The following is a 20,766-nucleotide window of genomic DNA, read 5'->3' on the forward strand; positions in this document are numbered from 1 at the left end:
CTTCTTCTTCTTCTGTTCACTTGTTTGCTGTTACACGCTGGAATCTCCCTGTGGTTTTACTTGATCTAGTGTCTGGTCACTAGATCAAGTTAATCAAGTCACACCAGCACAGCAGTGACTGAAAACCTATGGGTTTGGAGCTCGGTAAACATATTCAATAATTGTCTCGGTTTTACATTTACAGTTGCTGCTGCAATAATTAATCGTTATCTATTCATAATTGCAGTTAGGAACTACACAAATCTTAACGGCTGCAATGTTATCATACTATTATCATAATATGGTTCTATATTAATTGCCAATTATAAAAGTGCAGTATGTACATAAATGTGAAGCACTTGTCCCACTATGCTTTCACTGAAGCGCAGTAGTTTGTAATAGATGTTAATCAAAAAGTTCATCTCATTTCAAATCTGGGAAACTTAGCTGGAATACAAACTAGTAAGATGCTACACAATCACTTAGCTCTACACTGAGCTTCATCATAACAATATCAAATTTGAACATAAGCACAATATTATAGGACGTACATGTACAGGCCACAGTTTTAATGGCCTCAAACTGAAGTTAACAAACTCAGCTCAACTTAATGAAATTTCAAAGTTAAAGTGCAGTGGCTTCACTTTTGCTGCTTGAAGCTCTTTTGAATGAGGCTAATGACACAGCACACCAAATAACACACGCCATTAACAGATTTCAATCAAGTGTTTAATGTTGTAGATAGATTGTAGATGTAAAGAATCTTGATATTTTAATCAAATCAAAATGGGAATGATGCTGATGATGATTTTTTTTACATTTGCATGAACTAGTGTTTCAGAAACAATCCTATTTTAGAGAAGGTCAAAATGATTTGATGTAAAAAACAAAATGAAAACAAAAAAAGCATAAAACAATTGACAGAGATATTTTAATAAAACAGCAAACATACAGATTTGGTCATTTTAATGCTTCAGACTCCAATGCAAGGCTACTGTGTGTTAAGTGTGCTCGGCATTTGGAGCCCGCACAATAGAAGGGCAGCACAACTTCAATCCTCCCAGGGGGGGTTGACAGAATCTACTGCCTCCTCCACTGGACGGTGAATTATTTATCTCAACATTGACACACCAAATATGTCAGGCAGCCCACAGTTACTTATTATCAATCACTCATTACAGGGGTCAGGAGGCAACCATCAGCAGGCACTTGAATCTCAGATCGCTTCACTGCTGTACAGCTGAATGGGACTCTTCATTATCCGTTACAACACATCCTCATCCAACCACTCCAACATACTGTACTTCCTGTCAGCACACAGAATCTCACTCACTCTTCAAAACTGTCAGTACATGATGAGTTGTAACACAACTAGACTTGGACTAATGACAGTTATAACAGCAGAAATGTTTTCAAGATAGCTGTGTTTAATGTGTAACCTTAGCAAAGATGGAAGGTGAGAAGGCAGGATTTACCATGATGCACTGTTGAACATTTTAAGAAACAACTGATAAATGTATGACGCTATAATAACAGTCTGCATCATAACACTGGGGGTGCGGATGCTTTTTTTTTTAGAGAACTGAAGTTATCGCTTGTCTGAACAGTGGAAACAATAAAAATGTGCATGGGCCACACAAGAGAACTGGACGAGTGACATCATTACATAACTGCATCTCATTTATGTACAGGAAGTACACTTGGCTTGAGGCATGAGTACAAACTCATATTTGTACATAGTACAGAAGTTGTGTCCGTAGCTGTCCTCAACACTGCACAGTTACATCGTCTCCTTCAAAGAGGTGACTAAAGAGAAAAGGCAAAGGTCTTTCAGGCACTCGGTGCTATAACGACGAACCCACGACCCCCGTAGAGGCTCTCTCTACCTACTGATTATCTCATTTTGATGCAAAGGTAAAATATATAGATATACAAACACACGTGTGTGTATCACACATATATATATACTTATAATGAAGGCCACAAATGAGGAGCATCCCCTAAATCTGATCAATAGCTTTCCCTCCAGACACACATTCATTACTGAAGCACTGCCAACAGGCCACATCTGGAGTGTGTGGACACGTATGTACAAAGAAAAGGTGTCAATGTGCTTCGTTATAGGTCTTAAGTCATATCACATGTGGTCTGTAGGACCCCTTCACAATGTCACTGCCTCTTCTATCGGAACATCATAACTTATTTTTAAGGGCTTCTATATTTCTATTTACAGGTCAAAGGAAGAACGAGGACCAAACAAAAAAAGAGGTAACTTGAAAACTCTTGTATTTTCTCTACATTAGAAAGTTAAAATAGCAGATTATGTCATCCAAACTCATTCAGTAAAGAAAAAATTATATACTTTTTTTTTCTATTCTGGTTTCATTTGATTGAGATCATAAAGCAAATCCTTCCCGACTCAGGGCGACACACACTTTCTTCTTTTTTACCAACTCATGACTAACTAACTAACAAGGCACACTGTTAAACCGCCACCCTGAGCGACAGATCATTGGCTCAAACAGTGTGCACGTGCACACACCAACACACACGCACACACAGCCACTCACACACACTGAGATCTTTATCACTATGGAGTTTAACATTTAACAAATAATGAGATTGCAGGGTGTATTATGATAGTTTACATTATTCAAGTACTCTTTGTTTGCAGCTCATAACAATCCTTCACCGATGGACGTAGAGAGGGAGAGACAGAAAAAGAGGGAGCCCTACATTGCTCCTCCTGATAATGTTGTTCTCCAGCTCCATCACTTCCCAAAGTTGCCGAAGTCAGCAAAGGCATCTTGTTTGGGCTGCTGGACCATCCCAGGATTCATCCCCATCCCCATGGCACCAGGCATTCCCATCATCATACCTCCCTGAGGCATCCCCATGTTCATGCCCATCCCCATCATGCCCTGGTTGGGGGTCATACCCACCCCCATGCCCATCCCTGCACCAGGGTGCATCATGGGATTTACAGGTGGTCGGACTGCAGTAGGTCCAAGGCTCATGGTTGAAATTCCTTGGGAGAGCAGGTTGCCCTGGTTCCCTGAAAATGACACAATGAGTTCAATGAATTAAAAGAGCCATATTCAAAGTAAAATATAGATCAGATTTTCTCTGACGGCTCAGACAAAATAAAAATAACAGTCACATTAAAACACACATGGATGTTCCCACGCCTGTAATGTCTCAGAGCTGCAGCCTGGTTCATGATGAGTGGCAGGAGTTTACAAATGCTGATATTTTAGCCTGGTTTTCATGTTATGGTTCGTGAAACTTTAGTTTTGAGAAACCTTTAACACAACGTTTACCCAAATACCTTTCACTTCACCTCGTTCCACCTCCGTGTGTGTGTGTGGCCATCGGAGCAGACATCATGTGATGTACACTTTCAGATGTGTTAGTATAGACACAGATTAAACCCGATAAAGAGCTGAAACACTTGTCTGTATGCAGATATTTTCCTTTGAATCTGAAAATGCTGCTTTCAAAAGAAAACCAACCAAATAGTATGAGTGTAGCCATTGATGAAGAGGGCAGATTCTGTGTATATAATCTCTATTCATGCGAAGTTTTTACTCACCTTGTTGGAGGGTATTGAGACTGGGCTGGCAAGGCTTGGGAGGGTGCAAGCCTGGACCCAAGAAATCCAGGCTAATGTTTACTGATTGGTCTGCCCAGGTAGAAGGGAGGGACCCTTTAGATCCTGCAGCTTGAGAGGCTGCTCCCTGCTGCATTAGCTGAAGAGGCTGTGGTTGAAGTGGACCACCCATGTTCTGGAAGGGCTGGTGATGACAAACAATTACAGACACAGAGTTAGGGATATCCCTTATTCACAGAAAAAAGCAATGATAAAAATACATTAAAAGCTACAACACTGAAATTCAGTTTGCCTCTGTGGCCTGATGGTGTCAAGAGTCTGCAGCTCTTTTTACTACAATCATACACCACGTGAAGTAATGAGAGGCATTGCCGTGCATCTTGTCAGTGCAACAAAGAATCTGTTTTTTTAAGTAGGTCAACAACCTCTCAACATCGACATACGTGGGTGTTTGTTGAGGTTTCAATGTTTTTGTAACTCAGACCTAATTTTTCTCATCCTGTGTGTCAGTAGCAGGAGGAGAGGGTGGTTAGCGGGTGGTCTCTAGGGGAGACGAGCATCTGGTGATGCTGCATGTTATCCATCTACCATCATGCCTGTCCTCCATCTTTCAATCATGCGAGTTACATATGTCGCCACCAGGCACACGCACACTGACTGATGTGGTCCATGAACTGTGTGAGCAGTGGGTACATTTGAGAGAATGAAAGCATTCACGCTGGAGTCGTCAGTTCGTTGGGCAATTTCTCACATCGGTTTGTCTTTACATGCCAGAATATTACTAATAGCGCTGGTACTTAATGGGAAATTAATATCCCTGATGGGAATGTATAACTCTGTGGGTTATGCATTTAAAAAACAATTCATTTTGCTGTACAGATATATCTTATCTGTTGCTAATATTGTGTATAATCTTACATCTACTTTATCAAGTGCTGGCACAGTACTCATGGGTATTTTTCACCTGGATCATTTGTGTCTTGTAATAATGTGCATACAGATAGATAAATTATTATTATTTAATTTTTATTTTAGTAAAGTGTGTTTGAGTGAAACTGTGCACACCTGTGACATAGACTGTGGCAGGCCTGTGCTGCTCATGCTCTGCATGCTGTTCATGCTGAAGTTGAGGCTCTGGGAGGAAGTGAGGGTCTGAGTTGGACCCATCAGGTCAAAGAGATCTGCAGAGGCAGGAGCAGAGGCCGGGGCTAAGACTGGGAAGGGTGCAGGGACAGTGGCAGGACTTGTCGTCGTGGTGCCAAACAAGTCATTAGTGCTGGTGTCAGCAGTTTGAGCAGATACTGGCATCTGTCCACCAGGGAAGGCATTCCATTCTCCAAAGTCTCCATTACTGTTATAGGCTGGTGTTGCTGCAATGACACAAAAAAGAAAGTTGAGAAAAGGCTTGTGCAGTTTTCAAACAGTAATGTTTGCATTGTTTAGCTGTTTAAATAACTGCAATCAGCAAATCAAAGTCATGCAAATCTGAACCGGTCTCAGCAATTAAGAATAAACAGCCGTCTTTAGTGACACCAGTTTTAACTTTTTTACAGTGCATCCTCAGTGACCATATTTTAAATTTTCATTGAACTGGACAAGCTTGTTTTGTCTCCCTCAGCTTCCTTCACCCCCACCAACTTCCTCTGTCTCTGTCTCCTTGTCATCCATAACAGGAGTTGATGTGTGTCTGTTCTTGTTATGCAGAGCAGGTAGCAGGCTCCATATGGCCAGGGCTTGCTCCTAGCCTCCCTGTAAATATTCTAGCAGAATGTCTGCAACAACACGGCACACACATGCACACACCAATCCCGCAAAAAAGTCTTCAATAAAAAACCTACCTGAAGTGATGCCTACTGAGGCAGCAGGTGAGGCAAAGTCTGCAAATCCACCCATCAGGTCTGCGAGAACCAGACATGAGCAAATTAATTTTACACAAGCACACTCCAGATGTCATTCTACCATACTTAGCATTCCTTCAGTGTCACAAGTGTAGGAGGGGAGGTGGTGGCTGTATATAGGTGGATGAGGCCAAACATCTGTTCAATGCTACCACCCTCTCCATTCACCAGGGACTGCTCCAAAAACATCTGGTGCACTTAGTTCCTATACATCATCTCCCCCCCCCTGCTGTCCCCAAAATCTGAAGCTTGTGTCAGCAGCTGGGCACTGTCACTACAAAAAGAGTCTTGTCCTGTAGTCACTGAGGAATTTTCTAGATTTACTGGTGTCTAGCATGTTTGCTAAGAATATACCACGTGTGAATGATACAAGTTTCAAGGCATATATTTCATTTTGGACATAGTGAAGTCAATTCCCTAAGGTTTCAGTTTTCAACCAAAACCATTACTAAAACCACAGAAATGCAACCAATATCACTTGTCTTATGTCATGTTTGCACTGAGTGGCACGGTTCGGTACACTACGTATTTTTTTGAAATTGTACCAAAATAACCAACCCCCGACCGTTCCATTTTTCGTTACACTTCCCTTGGGTTACCAGAGTAATGGTAATGTATGGACAGCCAGCTGATTGAGAGGCAGAAAAGCTTCAATCCCTTGAGACCGCTGTTTCTTCAACGTTTGCAGTCTATTCCATACAAAGTTTGAAGTCTTGTTGAGACAAATAGCCACAAACTGAGCAGAAAAAAGAGCTGCTCCATTATCGTCTGTTGTGTCACGTTCAATGTTGTTGTTCGTTGTTGGCGCACCGGTCCAATGTCACGCTACCCACCTCCCCGAAACGGCCATCGGACCCAGCCCACAACCTGCTTACTGAGCAAAGGTACTGTTCTCAGTCAAAACGCAAGCCTGACCCAGGATTTTACAGTACCATACAAAACTGACCATGATGGAAATGGTCATTTTCAGTCAATTTCACAACATGTCAGTGTTTTTGGTGACATTGTACCTGTGGCAGTGGGCTTGCTTGGTGCTGGGTCCACCATTAGTAGGTCAGCAAGACCAGTAGACGAGGGCTGAGGTGCTGCTGGCTGAGGCTGAAATGTAGAACATTAATGTGACCTAGTGTAAACATAGCATGCATTAGGTCTTATGTTATATTCTTGTGTGTGCTCTTGCTACCTGTGTGGTGGTTTTGGTGTTGCTCCCATCGCCTGTGTAATTGGCTGCAGCTCCCAAGTCTACTTTCTTGGATGGGACCCCTCTTTTGCGTGTTTCTGTCGTCTCTGTTGATTGGACAATGTGTACACTTTTCGTCGTAACAGTCTCTTCTTCATCTTTAAACTCTCTCCCAGACTGGCCATTGTGAGATGAGCGACTCTTGTCCTCCTCATTGTCACTGTGGAGAAACTCTCAGGTCAGATAAGATGAGGATGTGAGGACAGAGAAAATATATTCTTTATCTATCAGGTCTTGACCATTTCAAAGATGAAAAGTTATTGGAGACACAGAACCACAATATCCCATTGAATAGAAAAGAAATAGGTCACTGAACTGACAAAAGGAAACTTCACCGAAATCAAACATCTATGGAAGTATATATTTTAACTGTACACATCGACAACAAGCACTGCAGAAGTTGCGTTTGCTCCTTATGGTCCAACAGCCAAAACCTTAAAATTCGGAAACATCCATTTCTTACCTAAATCGTTCTGGTGAGTCATCTCTATCCTTCTTTCTAAATTTGCTGATGGTATCATCAATGGTGCTACCAATTTTGTCACTGATCTCTCCAAACTTCTCACTGAAGGGAAACTGCCCTTTATTCTTCTCCCAGTCATCGTCCCACTTTCCCCGAGTATCGTTCCAATCGTACCTTTCTCCCGCTGGAAGGAATTTAAGAGGGAGGGAAAAAGAGACAGAAGCAACAGTAAAGGGGACATTAACTTAATTCCAAAACTTAAATTTGCATCAATTGTGCACTTGTTTTTATTACTCGCTCAACTGAGCACTTACAGCAGTGGTGTCAAACTCATTTTCACTGAGGGCCACATCAGCATAATGGTTACCCTCAAAGGGCCAGATGTAACTGTCATACAGAATGAATGTAACTAAATGTCACCATATATAATGTAATATAAAGGTAAATACTCCGTCACATATTGCTAAAATACTTTCTGTATTTATTACTTCATCAATTTCACTCGTCGCATGATGCATACACAATGATACACTACGATCTAGTGTCAGTGCCGTCACTTTGCGGGTAACACAATCACCATGCATTGTGGGAAATGTAGCTTATAGTCAACGCACCCCTTAAAGCAGCATAGACCTGTATTTACACAGATTTTTAAGACCAATTAATCTCTCGCGGGGCACATAAAATGACGTGGCAGGCCACATCTGGCCCCTGGGACTTGAGTTTGACACGTGACTTACAGTAACCCCGGGATCCCATGCTGTCCGAGGACACTCCAACGTATTTGTCTTTATTCTTCTTTGCTTTTTTCCGTTCCTCCCGGAGTCTGTCATCATCCTGGACAAAGTCCACCATCTCCTTCACCTTGTGACGCACATTCACACCCTGGTCCTTTCCATTCTCATCTATGAACAGATGTAGGCAAAGACTATTCAATTGACCATCAACTAAAACAACATAGCTACAAATTTTACCATTGTAAAAAACATCCAATAGTATTGACAATAGCGCTGTCAAGCGTTTTAAAAAAAATGTGTGATTAATTAATTATGATCTATAATTATTTAATCTAATTAATCTCATTTTTAATCGCACCTCAAAATTGCTGAGAAAAGCCCTCAACTTGAGATATTTTCATTTAAATCCATAATTACATTATTGTGGCAGATCAAAGATTGATATATAACAAAAAAGTGGCTTTATAAAGTAATTTATTATTTTGAAAAAGCCATTTACATTCTGCTGTTATTGTCAAACTCTAAATAATTAGAAAATACAAATAAAAATCAGGTCCATATAATGTGCTGTACAACACTGAACTTGCTTTTTCTCTGTTTCAGATAATGAAAAATAGATAAATCAGACCCATCGTTCACAGTGCTGCAAGTTAGCAAGTATGACAATGATTTGTGCGGACATTCGCCCTTCTCTAATCAGAACGATCCAATGCCGCTTTGTAATGATCGATCAGACTGGGATTTGTCCCCAAAGCATGCTGGGAAGTGTAGTTCTTCATGGGAAGCGGTTTTGTTCCGGTAGAAATAACTTGTTTTGATAAACAGCAAAGGTAAGACAACATTTCTGCTTGTATTTCTTGAAAGTCAGTTTCAAGTTTCAGTGCCCTTATTTTGGGGCTGGATCCATGGATCTTGGTCGTAGAGTGATAAAAATGGTACCCCTGGAATCTGTGGATTCTCCGCTGCCCAGTTGTTTACAGAATCACTCTGACGCTCCGGTGCCGCTTTTCAATGTGTGTGCTGTAACGTTTTTTTCCCCCTCCTGCTGGTTTGATCCATCTGTGTTTCAACTGTGTTTCGTGAACATAAGAATGGTTTACATGAGCTTTTAACCGAGTTTCTGACCTTTCTGTGGTAATGCAGCATGTCTGTGTTTGTTAAAGTTAGTTTTATGGCATTTTTGTCACTGCATCTGACGCTGCCCCCGGTACTGGGGACATCAGTAAAGAAGATTAAAAAACATAACCCGTTAATGATGACTGTAATTAATTATCGCAATTAACGCGATCATTTGACACCCCTAATTGAGAATATAAGTAATATAATAATATAATATAAGTCTAAGCAGCTTTGTGTATTTGTGAGTATGTGTGGTTCAACACTTACGGCTTTTGGCCATTCATTAAAGACCAAACTGAATCTATTGTTGTCAACCTTCTCCATTGCTGAGGTGGAGAAAGCCTCACACAATCAATTTCAAACTGGAATAACTACTTTAGTGTTATAAGCCTCCAGCAACCAGTCAAGCAGCATTGAATGACATTACATTCACTCCTCCTGCTCCTGAATTACCATGACCCACGTTTTATTTTGAAAACCAGAAGTTTCTACACGCTGCAGTAAGCTAGCCAACGCACTGACTTTCCCAGTTGTCTCAAAGTTATTGCCACAGTGTTGGCAGAAAAGGCGCACTTGAAATGTTGGAGGGGCTGGCGTGACCGCAGCAGAGTTGGCCAGATGTTTCTAACTGCAGTGGTTGATCTCACGGACATCATGCCCGCATGCAATTACTTTCTGATGAGCATGATAAAGTATTGTTAACAATGCCAATCCAGCAGTTCCACAAACTGTAGTAAAGGGACCGCTAACATCTTAGCTTGGGTTAGCTCGTTCGGCAACAACACAACAACTGCGGGACTCCGCCTGCGTTGAACACGGCACTTTATTTCAGTATTGCAGAGTGATGCACAGCCTCTCTGGGTACAATGAGACTCTCTCCGTAAAGGGGGGGAACATAACCAAGCAACAGTATGAAGCATGACAGTCTCTCGCTGCGGCTCTCCAACATAAACAACAACACGGCACACACACTTAGTGTTTCACTCATTGACGTCACACGCACGCACGCACGCACACACATAGTTGGTGAGCTTAGCTTAGCCTCTAACAGTATCTGGTAAGCATGCGAAAGTATCTCGTGCACACGCGAAGCGTTTCTTTTTTTTCTCCATGTCCCTTTAGGGGCTCCGTAAGTTGGGCTGCAACTAACAATTATTTTTGTTTTTGACTAATCTATCGTTTATTTTTCGATTAGTCAACTCATCACGATTATCTTCGTTACCACCTACTTTGGACTTCTGTTAACAGTGGACTCACGCGTGTGCTTTGATAACACGACATTTATCACAGTTAAATATCTAAAATAAATTATCATAGATTTCTTATTCACCAAATCTCCAAATCACACAGTAGATAAGTGAAAGAGGTTTACAATTTATTATAAACGCTGGTATCGACAGGGACTGAAATTAAGTATGTCAAAGCAGCTTCGCCTGCAATTCACTGATTACTGCCGTGAAGTACGCATTAACGTAAGTGAACTAGCGTTCGCTAATTGAAGCTTCTTCGATGATTTTGCAATTGATAGACGTACGAAACAAACGTATTATGTACTTGCCTCAAAGGCCGATGGTTAATTAATAAATGAGCATATGATTTAAATACATCTACGAGGTATCAATGTTATTGTGAACTCACTTCTTTGCAGTACGTGATGATACAGCGGTTCGTAGTTATGAGCTCTAATTATTTAATCTAATTAATGTAATTTTTAATCTCACCTTAAAGTTGCTGAGAGAAGCCCTCCACTCGAGGTATTTTCCTTTAAATTCATTATTACATTATTGTGGCAGATCAAAAGTTTGATATATGAAAGTGGCTTTATAAAGTAATTTATTATTTTGACAAAGCCATTACATTCTGCTGTGTTTACCTTATTGTCAAACTACGAATAATTAAAGAAAATACAAATAAAAATTAGGTTCATATAATGTGCTGTAAGTAAACATGGAAAAACAGGATTTCTGAGCAATACAACACTCAACTTGCTTTTTCTCTGCTTCAGATAATAAAAGATAAACAAATCAGACCCATAAACCACAGTGCTGTAAGTTAGCACGTATGACGCATTTGTGCAGACATTCGCCCATCTCTCATCAGAACGATCTCAGGTCGCTCTGTACTGATCAATCAGACTGGGATTTGTCCCCAAAGCATGCTGGGGGGTGTAGTTCTTCATTAGAAGCGATTTGTTCCAGTGGAAATAACTTGTTTTGATAAACAGCAAAGGTAAGACAACATTTCTGCTTGTATTTCTTGAAAGTGAGTTGTTGTTTTGCTTATTTTGGGGCTGGATCCGTGAATCTTGGTTGTAGAGTGTATCACTCTAAATGGTACCGTTGGAACCTGTGGATTCTCAGCTGTCCAGCCGACACGTTTTTTTGTTTACATAATAACGCTGACGCTCCGGTGCTGCTTTTCAATGTGTGCGCTGTAACGTTTCTTTTTTGCTCCTGCTGGTTTGATCCATCTGTGTTTTAACTGTGTTTCATGAACATAAGAATGGTTTATATGAGCTTTTAGCTGAGTTTCTGACCTTTCTGTGGGTATGCAGCATGTCTGTGTTTGTTAAAGTAAGATATGATTTTATGACGTTTTTTGTCGCTGCGTGTGACGCTGCCCCCGGTACCGGCGGGCATCCGAATAAAGAGATCAACGTGATTAAAAACATAATGCCTTAAATATGACTATAATTAATCAATCGCAATTAACACGTTAATTTGACACCCCTAGTCAAAAGTAGCATATTTTTTACCAAATTCCAAAGCTTATACACAAAACTGTGTTCTGTGAGTGAATTTTACTGATCTTTGAACTCTCTATAAATTCTATAAAATCTATATATAAATTCCAGGAACGTCTGTCTGTCTGTGTGTTACTCCCATATCTCCCAACCGATGGTCTGATTGATTTCAAACTTGAAACTTGCCTTTCTACGGAGTAAATACAGTGCCAACTTTGACATTGTTTGGATGAGTAATGCAAAAGACATTGTTAAATATATCGGTAAAAGAAGCACACATCTACCGTAGCCACTCCCCCTCTCCCTCACACAGAGAAAGCTTCCTTCCTGCAGCTGTCACACGACTGAACTCTAGCTCTGCATCCCGGTAACCAACCGTTATGCAACCATGAAGTTCAATTTTCCATAGTAATTGTATGCCATTATGTAAGTATCAGTATTTGCTTTCTACCATACACAAATAAAAATGTCACTGAACTTTTGCTGTGTAAAAGTAACAATGAGCACCACACCAAACCAACAATTACTAAAAACACACAAAAACAGATTTGGCATGGGCACTGCACTAGTTCTAATAAATTCCCAGGAACAGGGGACAGAAAGGCAAACATCCTGATCACATAATTCCTCCTGCCTCAGCTGTACAGATACCTTGCTTCTTAACATAACTTCGACAAGTCTGTATTTGTAACACACCCTCAACACGTGAAGAATGAGATGGTATAAAGGAAAGGACAGATGAAATACTTACCTACAAAGTGGTAACTTTCTAATGATCTCAGGTCATAGAGATGTTCTCTGGCGCTAGTAACAACCCTCTCTGATCCATTCTTGACTAGATGGCCCAACAGTAGCAAAGACTGAGAAAAGACACATCAGCTTTAGCAAAACATTTACTGAAGCTTTAATTCTTAAACATGGGTCTTATTAGAATCTGAATCAGACCTATTCCAGTTGTGATTTCTCTCATGTATGATTTTATGAGCATGACTTTGTTTGCCAGAATTCTTGAGTTGTTAAATTTGTTTCTGGTTCCAAATTGATAATCGTATTCAAAACTAAGGCCTTGCTGTCCTTTGTTATTAATAAGCATTTATGCTGTAACGGCTCAGTAGCAGACCTTGTAGACTCTCCGCCAGTTCTTCTTGTTGTCTCTCAACATGCGCGCCCACACCATGTTCATCACCTCTGGAAACTGCTCATACATGAAGGTCGCTCTAAACACACAGGAAAGACAAAGAGGGAGAAATTGTCCTTTTACTATTATTTTTTTTATTACTTGGTGCCAAGATGACATTATTAGTATTAGTAACTAGAAAATTCTGTCGGCGTAATTTTGATGGTGCCTGCTGCTTCCGGCATGTCGATTTTTCAGGCAAAGTCCGAGTACAGGGACGTTTCCTCGTCGCACTTGTCAAGTTTCATGCAGATGGGACAATGTTAGACTTAACTTCCTGTTTTGGGTGTTGCTCTTTCTGTTGGGTCATCTTTTGCAGACATGTTTCAGGACGAGTCCCTGGTCTCGCATATCGTGTTACGTGCACATCGGTCAATGTATAGCAAAGTTAGTGGGCACTTCCTGTTTAAAATGGCCGACTTCCTGCTGGGTCAATGGCGTGTCCCTGACAACTTCCTGTTTGTGTACGTGTATGTGAAAATGATTGCGCAGTTTTTTGGGATTTTTGTCGCCATGGTTACTCAAAACGCTTAGAAAAGTCATAGCACACTATTCCCAAGTAAACCGCACGTTTTGATATAGGATGTGTAGTGGATTTCTCAAAACTGTGGGATGAGTTGCGCAGCACGCACCTGTGTTTCTGTCCAAAACCTCTGAGAAACAGAGAAAACGGCACCTTTTCGTTGTTATATTTCATGAACGGTAGATGATAAAGCCAAAATTTTGGTTTGTGAGCTTCACAAGGCTGTCAGCAGCGCCCCACAACTCATTATGTGAAAAATGGGTGAGAATTGACAGTTTTAAAATGACCCTCGTCTTGAATTTTTAACATGGGAGTCAATGGTATGGAAGCAAATGTGTCCCATTATCCAAATTAAAATGCATTATCAGAAATTCTTTTTCATTTTCAAAATGTAGCTGCATTTTTGACCCATAAATAAAATTAATAATCAATATTTCAAAATGAATTTTCATTTTCAACTTCAAGACTGCTTATTCTGGGCCTTAATTAAAAGAAAAAGCAAACAGAGAAATGCTTTTTCGTTTTCATGCTCGCGGCAAAAAGTGTCTCATAATTCAAAATGAGTTGGCAATATGGAGTGGCGCAGTACATACATGCAATACATGCATTAATAACAATTTAATAACCAGATAATTTGTATACTGTATATACGTTTATTGCAAATTGTGTCAGCTATCCTTCCATCTCAAGGTGTGTATTTTGAGTTTTAACATCCAACGTTCATTTAAAGAAAATGTACAAGCAGTATTGATATACGCTTATCATAAGAAAAACATTTAAATGTAAGTGAGTGATGAATTTGTGGAAAAGTGTGTGTCTAATAATGGGATACATTCAATGAAGGATGGATAAGGCCACTTTAAAAAAAGACTTGGGGACCTTTTGCAGACTTTACTGGGAAGAGTGATGGGGTTACCTGCTGGCTAATAGGGAGAATTGTGAGTAAATTGTTGTTTGCTTGGGACAGCTGACCGGTCTGTGCTACTACTCTGTATTAAAAGACATAACCATCATATGTTCTCTGTAAGTGAACCAAACTGCTTGAAAGGGTATTTCTATTCAGAATAAATGCGTTTGTCAGACCAAAGCAACCTAAGAATTGCAAAACTCAGGCAAAATTACATGCCACTATCATCCAGGGCTTGTTACGTTGTATGCAGCAAAAGAGCAACACTGAATTTGGAGGTTAAGATGTGCATGAGTTTAAGGGAAGACTAAACAACACGTGAATGTCAGAATCATTTTCAAAATAGGATCTTCTCATTGCTTCACCTACTTTCCTTCCTAGTTTAAATGTCAACAACAATAAAACAGAGGTAGTGAAAATTATCATCTCTATTACTGATACTAAAACCAGTACTTGCAGCCTTTTCATTGAATGATGCACACATTTTCAAGATGCTGGGATCCAAAATTAAAACATTTAGAGCCGAGAAACGTGTGGATATTCCTGAGCTCCAGAAAGTGTTTCTGGGATTGCTCCTGCAGACAAAAAGGGCTTAAGGATAGTCTTTCTGTGGCTTTATTTTATGAACAGATGACCTTGGTTCTTTTTGGCAGAACATTTAAAACACTGCATTGTTCTTACCTTGAAATTTCAGTCATCAACTGTCCTGATGGTCCCCAGGGGTCATCATTGGTGGCCTCTCTGACTTTAGATTCCACTTCTGAGTAGTTCATCACCACGTTGGTTCTGTCCATTAAATTAAAAATATAAACATAATTAAAATAAATAAAAACAATGACCTGTCCAGGGTGTTCCCCACTTTTTGCCCTATGTAAGCTAGGACTGGCACCAGTCCCCCCCACGACCCTCACGTGGGGGATAAAGTAGTAAACAATGAATGACTTTAGAAACCACACCCATGTGCAGTATTCAACATGGGTTACATTACAGTATGGCCTCTTTCTAGACCAACATGGACATTATCAAATTAAGGTTATCATGAAATCACATTTAAACTAAGACTGACTGATTTTGAATAAATATCCAATTGTGATTATTTTGAAAGGAATTGTGATATGATTCACGATATCAGAGGGAACGGTAATTATTAAATCATTATTCTTTTGATTGATGATTTTTATTCGAAAAACATTTTTAAAATGATTGATGTGTGATATTTGTGCAGATCTGTGAGAAACAAAGATGTTCTCTTCCGCCTGTAGAATATGATGTGTAAAGATAAAGACAATAATTAATCTAAAAATATATTTTGACACATTTTGGCGATAAAATTTCAATTAATTGTTCAGCCCTAATTTAAACCTACAGGAAGACAATAAATGATGTATTAATCACTGTTAATGTCGCAGTCACTACAAATATATCAACATGTGGGTGCTGATTTGTTTAAAAATACAGAGTACAAAATAAACATATTGCATTTATACATGGCCAGGAATGCCCCAACATGGAAGGGTTTTTGTGATCGGGTCTGAAGACTATTTAAGGACACCCTGGGTATCTTCAGGCCTGAAAGGGTCAAAGACAGGCCCCAAAACAAACACAGTAATGCTGACCTACAATGTCTCTTAGTAAATCAGGAATGTACTCACTGTGAGTTAACTCACAAATGTTAGCTCACACAACAACCATGCAAGAAAATGTATTGTGCAATGTACATTCGATGCTGCTGCAGTTTCTTCCAGTTGGTCTCTGTATGTCCTTATATATGCTGTCCCACAGTAATAGCCAAGACAGAAAACTAGTGTACTTCTAATATTATACTGAATAGTCTGAGGATCCTAAGGATAAAGGATGTAGGTGTATAAGAATAGTTTTTTCCCGTATTACAGAATTGGCCATCAAGGCAAATGATATTAGTACCATCATACTTTTGCAATAATATGGAAAAGTCTTCATCATACTTCCCTAATTATGGCCACATCAGGAATAACATGTGCAGGACATGAAAGAGTAGCATTGATTACATGGTAGGATTAAGAGCGGTACACCCTCTCTGTGGTATTGAATGAGGACTCTATTACTATTCTTAGGTCCAGATGTTTAGCACTTTGACAGCATACTTCTCTTCTTTTGTAAAAGATGATTATTGCCAAGACAACTTTTTTGAATGCCAGTTGTTTCTTTAAGAACAGACTCAAATCGGGTGAGCCCACATAGATAATGTACTCTGTCCTCTACCAAACAGATTTTTGATGCGTTTATTCTTCAACACATTTCAGGCCTGAATATGTCTTGAGAAAAGTTTGGTTAAGATTAATTACATTATTTTATTATTTATTTTACTTTTATTTAGCTACATGTATCAGCCTGATTACTGTGTATTCTCTGTTAACTACATTTAACCTTAGACATTGTTTAGCATGCAGTATATCATTAGCATAAACGATAGCCACACATAACATAATGCAGTGATGCAACATTTAACTAATTTCACTGGTGGCTATAGTTGTAGTTCTCAGCCAGATAAAACGGAAGCGGTCATTCTCTCTCACAGTGACACACTATCATGCAGATTTCTGTAAGGGACAGCACTGACAGACTGTGAAAAACATTTCCCGTGGAGTTCAGCTAATGTATTTTATACTTCAATGTATATCTGTCCTTGGCTGCCTTCAAGTGTGCCTATAAATAAAATACTTTATTGCTATTGCTTTGTTGCTTTCAAGTATTGCTTTAGGTCTTATCAAACACAGATACAAAGTTTGCTTGCATCACCCTACCTCAAATGTATAACAGGAAATGTTACATGAAGACAGTCATGACTCACTATTTGGTGACAATTTGTATGATTTGAGTCAATACAGAAGGGAGAATGTTTCTGCATATCTAAAAACACAAGTTTCACATTTCAAGCACACAAGGATGAAAATGAACATGTGAACTCCCTTCCCTTCCATTTAACTGTCCTGTCTTTCTCCTCTCTGTCTCCGTTTCTTAAAGTCACACTCCAAGGAGACAATTGCATTCAGCAGGAATGCAGTCTTGGAGAGGCTTAAGAAGAAACTTAAAATGAACACACTTTTGTCTTGGTCAGCATTACTAACCTTTAACCCTTTGAAGGGGAAAAAACTGTACAATAGCCTCCTCAAAATAGCTTTACAGTAGAACACAGCATGCTCACATTTAGTCATCAGCTAAAAATTAACCAGAGTACACAGCACAACAAAAGACGCACAGCCCCAAAGGTGCAGAAGTCCAGTACTTGCTGGTAAATAACTTCAGGTACTAAATTAATGCTGTCGGCCAAACTGGCTTGAACTGCAACAGCCATCTGACTACGCAAACACTCATGATTTAAATACACACGAGTTACAGTGAATGTACTATTTTTACCACTTTCTTCTAAGTTACTTGGTTATCTCTAACTTATTAATTAAATCTAAACATAGATTTGGGTAGCAACTATTATTTTCTTTACCAATTTATTAGTTTTGGGGTCCAAACAATTGTTGAATATAAAAAGGAAAAGCTTTCTTTCCAAAACAGCGAAATAATGCTGTCCCTGAATGTTTTGATCCGTCAACAAACTATATATATATATCTATTTTATTGCTATCGAGGAACAAAGGTACTGGAAAATATGCATATTCAAGACAGTGGAAAAAAACAATAACGTTGATAGTTCATTATAAAAAGAACTACAGCTATATTTACGTAACTGAAATCCATTAATAATTACAGACCCTACTTAAATTAGTTTGGGATCGTGGACAAGTCTGTTGTTTGTCTCATGGTCTTTGTAATATATCACCATGCAGTGACAGCTTACCGTATGTACTGAATGATATACCGTAAAGGATAAAACTGCTGGTTGTATGTTGTAGACTGACAACTGACTGGATAAGTTTGAAGCGCCAATCGTCGTTTAAATATATAATGGCCTTGTGTATTAGTTGGGGTAAACTTTCCAAGGACTTATTTTACGCTGCCTGACAAAGAGCTGACTGTTTCCACTTGACAAACAAACTGAGCGTAAACAAACATAATCATTTGGCTGTTACTCGGAAGGCAGTCACTGATCAATGTGGTGCAAAGTTGATCAACATAATAATAACTTTGAGTACAGCTACAGTAACACTGAATAAAAGTTAGCTACAGGTGTCATAACAGTCGTGAATATACATTTCAACATTGTGAAAAAGAATTGCGGTTGGGGGATGTGTGTTCTATGACGAACAATGATGTACAAACACTGCACCGGACTGCTAAGTCCAGGAGCTGTCAAACTAGCTTAGCGGGCTAGCCTAGTTAGCTAAAGCTAGCTAGCCAGTGGCTCGATAATTAGCTTGTTAGCCAACTTAGTTAGCTTACAGTGTCGGAGAAAACGCACACAAACGCGCCAAGTGGTGATATAAAACACCAAATGTCACCATATACTAGCTGAACGACCATGTAATATATCCGCGACAAAACAACAGGTACGCAGAATTAAGATATAAAGTATTTGTCAAAGTCAGCTCACTAATTTGCTAGTAGCATTTGGGCTAGCGAAGTCGTTTAAATGACGTGACGTCAAAGTTTTGGGTACGTGTCTCTTTCAAACAGGTGAACTACAGACACAAATGACACGACATAAACACAGCTTAGCGAGGAGATACTCACGCTTTGTCAACCAACTCCCTGACCTTCCACATGTTCAGCATCTTGGCTCTGTGAGAAGTGTCTTTCTGCCTCGCTGAAACCCTTCACACCAGACGTTCACCGAAACCAAACCTTCAACTCCGTAAAGTAAACTCTTCTCCACCTCCCGTTCAAGGCAGGAGGCGCAAACGCAGCAGACATGAGAGGTACTACGGGAAATGCCCTGGTGACGTCACGCACGTTGTGTAAAGCAGCACTGGAGTTGTAGTTTCTACGCTGTTTCCAGGCCTCACCGTTGTTTGTTTAATCTGTTGTTTTAACATTTCACGCCCAGTCTACGATGCATGTCAGCGTTTTTTAAGATGGTATTGCTTGTCAGTAGATTTTATCAACACAGGTGATTGATAACTAAATCAAAAATCAATGTATGGAACTGCAAGATACAGATAGAAAATGTGCATGTGACTCATCAGTACAGATTACACTTAGTGTCCACATATGAAGTGAAGGTCAGTGACAACAAACGGGAGGTTAAGAGAGAGTTCAGGTTAATACAAATAAAGATATATATTTATTAAGACAAGACAATAAAAAACATATACATCTATTTCAGTTTGATTCCATAATCATAATACAGTAAATAATATGTTTGCTTCGAAGAACTTCATATTAGAAACCCAACCACACCTTTTTTTTGGGGGTCAATTAACCAATTTAGCATTATACCTGCATGCAATGTCATTACATATTTTTAATATTTGGAAGTTAGTCGTTTTTTAATATTGGGTCATTGGCTTTTATAGAGAAAGAGCTAAAGTGAGAGAGGTTAATTGCTTAATTTTTTAAGAGTGGTTTTGGGCTATGGGAGAGTTGAGTGAATTCGCCTGAATTAGAATAAATGCACACTGTATTAAAAAAAAAGGACAAAATGCCTTAAAGACCCCATCACTAATAAATAATAAAAAAAAAATCCAACAGCTGTTGTTTGTCTGATGTGAAAAGGAAATTGTTTGACAGAAATGTATTGTTTAAGACGTGTTATGACATTCCATCAATTTTGCCAACAAAGAGCATTGATAAAAATCTTAAGGTCAAAGTGTCCCACTTCCTTTAAAAAACACATTTCTATCAAACACTGATTATAGCATGTTCTCTGTATTTTTCAATTGTCAAAATATCTGCTTATAAAATCTAACATGAGTTGAACCATATTACCCAGTTCTGTGGCGCCCAACACTGTGGCCTTCACCATAGTCAGCAGGTCACCACCTTGTGTGTTCTCCATCCCTCCTCATCTGGCATTCAGGCATGAATGAGGGGAGGCACCCAGTGATGTTGTGTGACAGGCCAGGCAGGGCACTGGCTGTTTGTGTCAATCCAGATCAATCACTCCCTCTTCTGGACAGACAACGTCATCAATGTGCGTAAAAGTCATGGCTCAAGCCAGGCCGGATGGTGGTGAGCAGGGAGGTCACCATAGCAAATGAACCACCTTGACAGTGTCATCATAGAGACAGCCATCTTAGGAGTATGATAAAAAAGTATGGTCTATTTTAATAACGGGAGAAATGAATTACTTAAATAAATAAATAAATAAATAAAAAATCACTTGATCTGTGTCAAAATATGCTTTTGGTTCTCATGTTACTGGGTGTGTACCAAAAGTATTAAGCCACTTTGTTGTATTGATTGGTATTCCAGTGGGCAAGATGAGCCCTCAGCTGCC

The 20,766-nt window shown here is 39.5% G+C and overlaps 1 protein-coding gene across 2 annotated transcripts; it reads right to left on the reverse strand.

Moving 5' to 3' along the window:
- Nucleotides 1-743: 743 nt before the first annotated feature.
- On the reverse strand, nt 744-19,193 carry clint1a (clathrin interactor 1a). Of its 2 annotated transcripts, XM_083891627.1 has the most exons (12): nt 19,062-19,193; nt 15,078-15,182; nt 12,910-13,006; nt 12,541-12,649; nt 7,931-8,095; nt 7,191-7,374; nt 6,671-6,887; nt 6,498-6,585; nt 5,428-5,487; nt 4,655-4,959; nt 3,572-3,773; nt 744-3,034 (listed from the first exon to the last, which is right to left on the reverse strand). In XM_083891627.1, the coding sequence occupies exons 1-12, from the start codon at nt 19,100-19,102 to the stop codon at nt 2,751-2,753; spliced, it is 1,857 nt and encodes a 618-aa protein (XP_083747753.1). In that variant the 5' UTR covers nt 19,103-19,193; the 3' UTR covers nt 744-2,750. The 2 variants fall into 2 exon arrangements, with proteins under 2 accessions (XP_083747753.1, XP_083747754.1); XM_083891628.1 differs by lacking the exon at nt 5,428-5,487.
- Between the last annotated feature and the right edge of the window lie 1,573 nt (nt 19,194-20,766).

The sequence above is a fragment of the Microchirus variegatus genome (assembly GCF_963457635.1).
Source record: "Microchirus variegatus genome assembly, chromosome: 6".
Taxonomy (NCBI): Eukaryota; Metazoa; Chordata; class Actinopteri; order Pleuronectiformes; family Soleidae; genus Microchirus; species Microchirus variegatus.

Coding starts and splice junctions, on each gene's coding strand:
- clint1a (XM_083891627.1), bottom strand. CDS start 19,102: ATGCTGAACATGTGGAAGGTCAGGGAGTTGGTTGACAAAGC. Junction 8,096..12,540: donor AGAAAGTTACCACTTTGTAG/GTAAGTATTTCA, acceptor ATCTGTTCATAG/ATGAGAATGGAAAGGACCAG. Junction 3,774..4,654: donor TGCCACAGTCTATGTCACAG/GTGTGCACAGTT, acceptor TGTCATCACCAG/CCCTTCCAGAACATGGGTGG.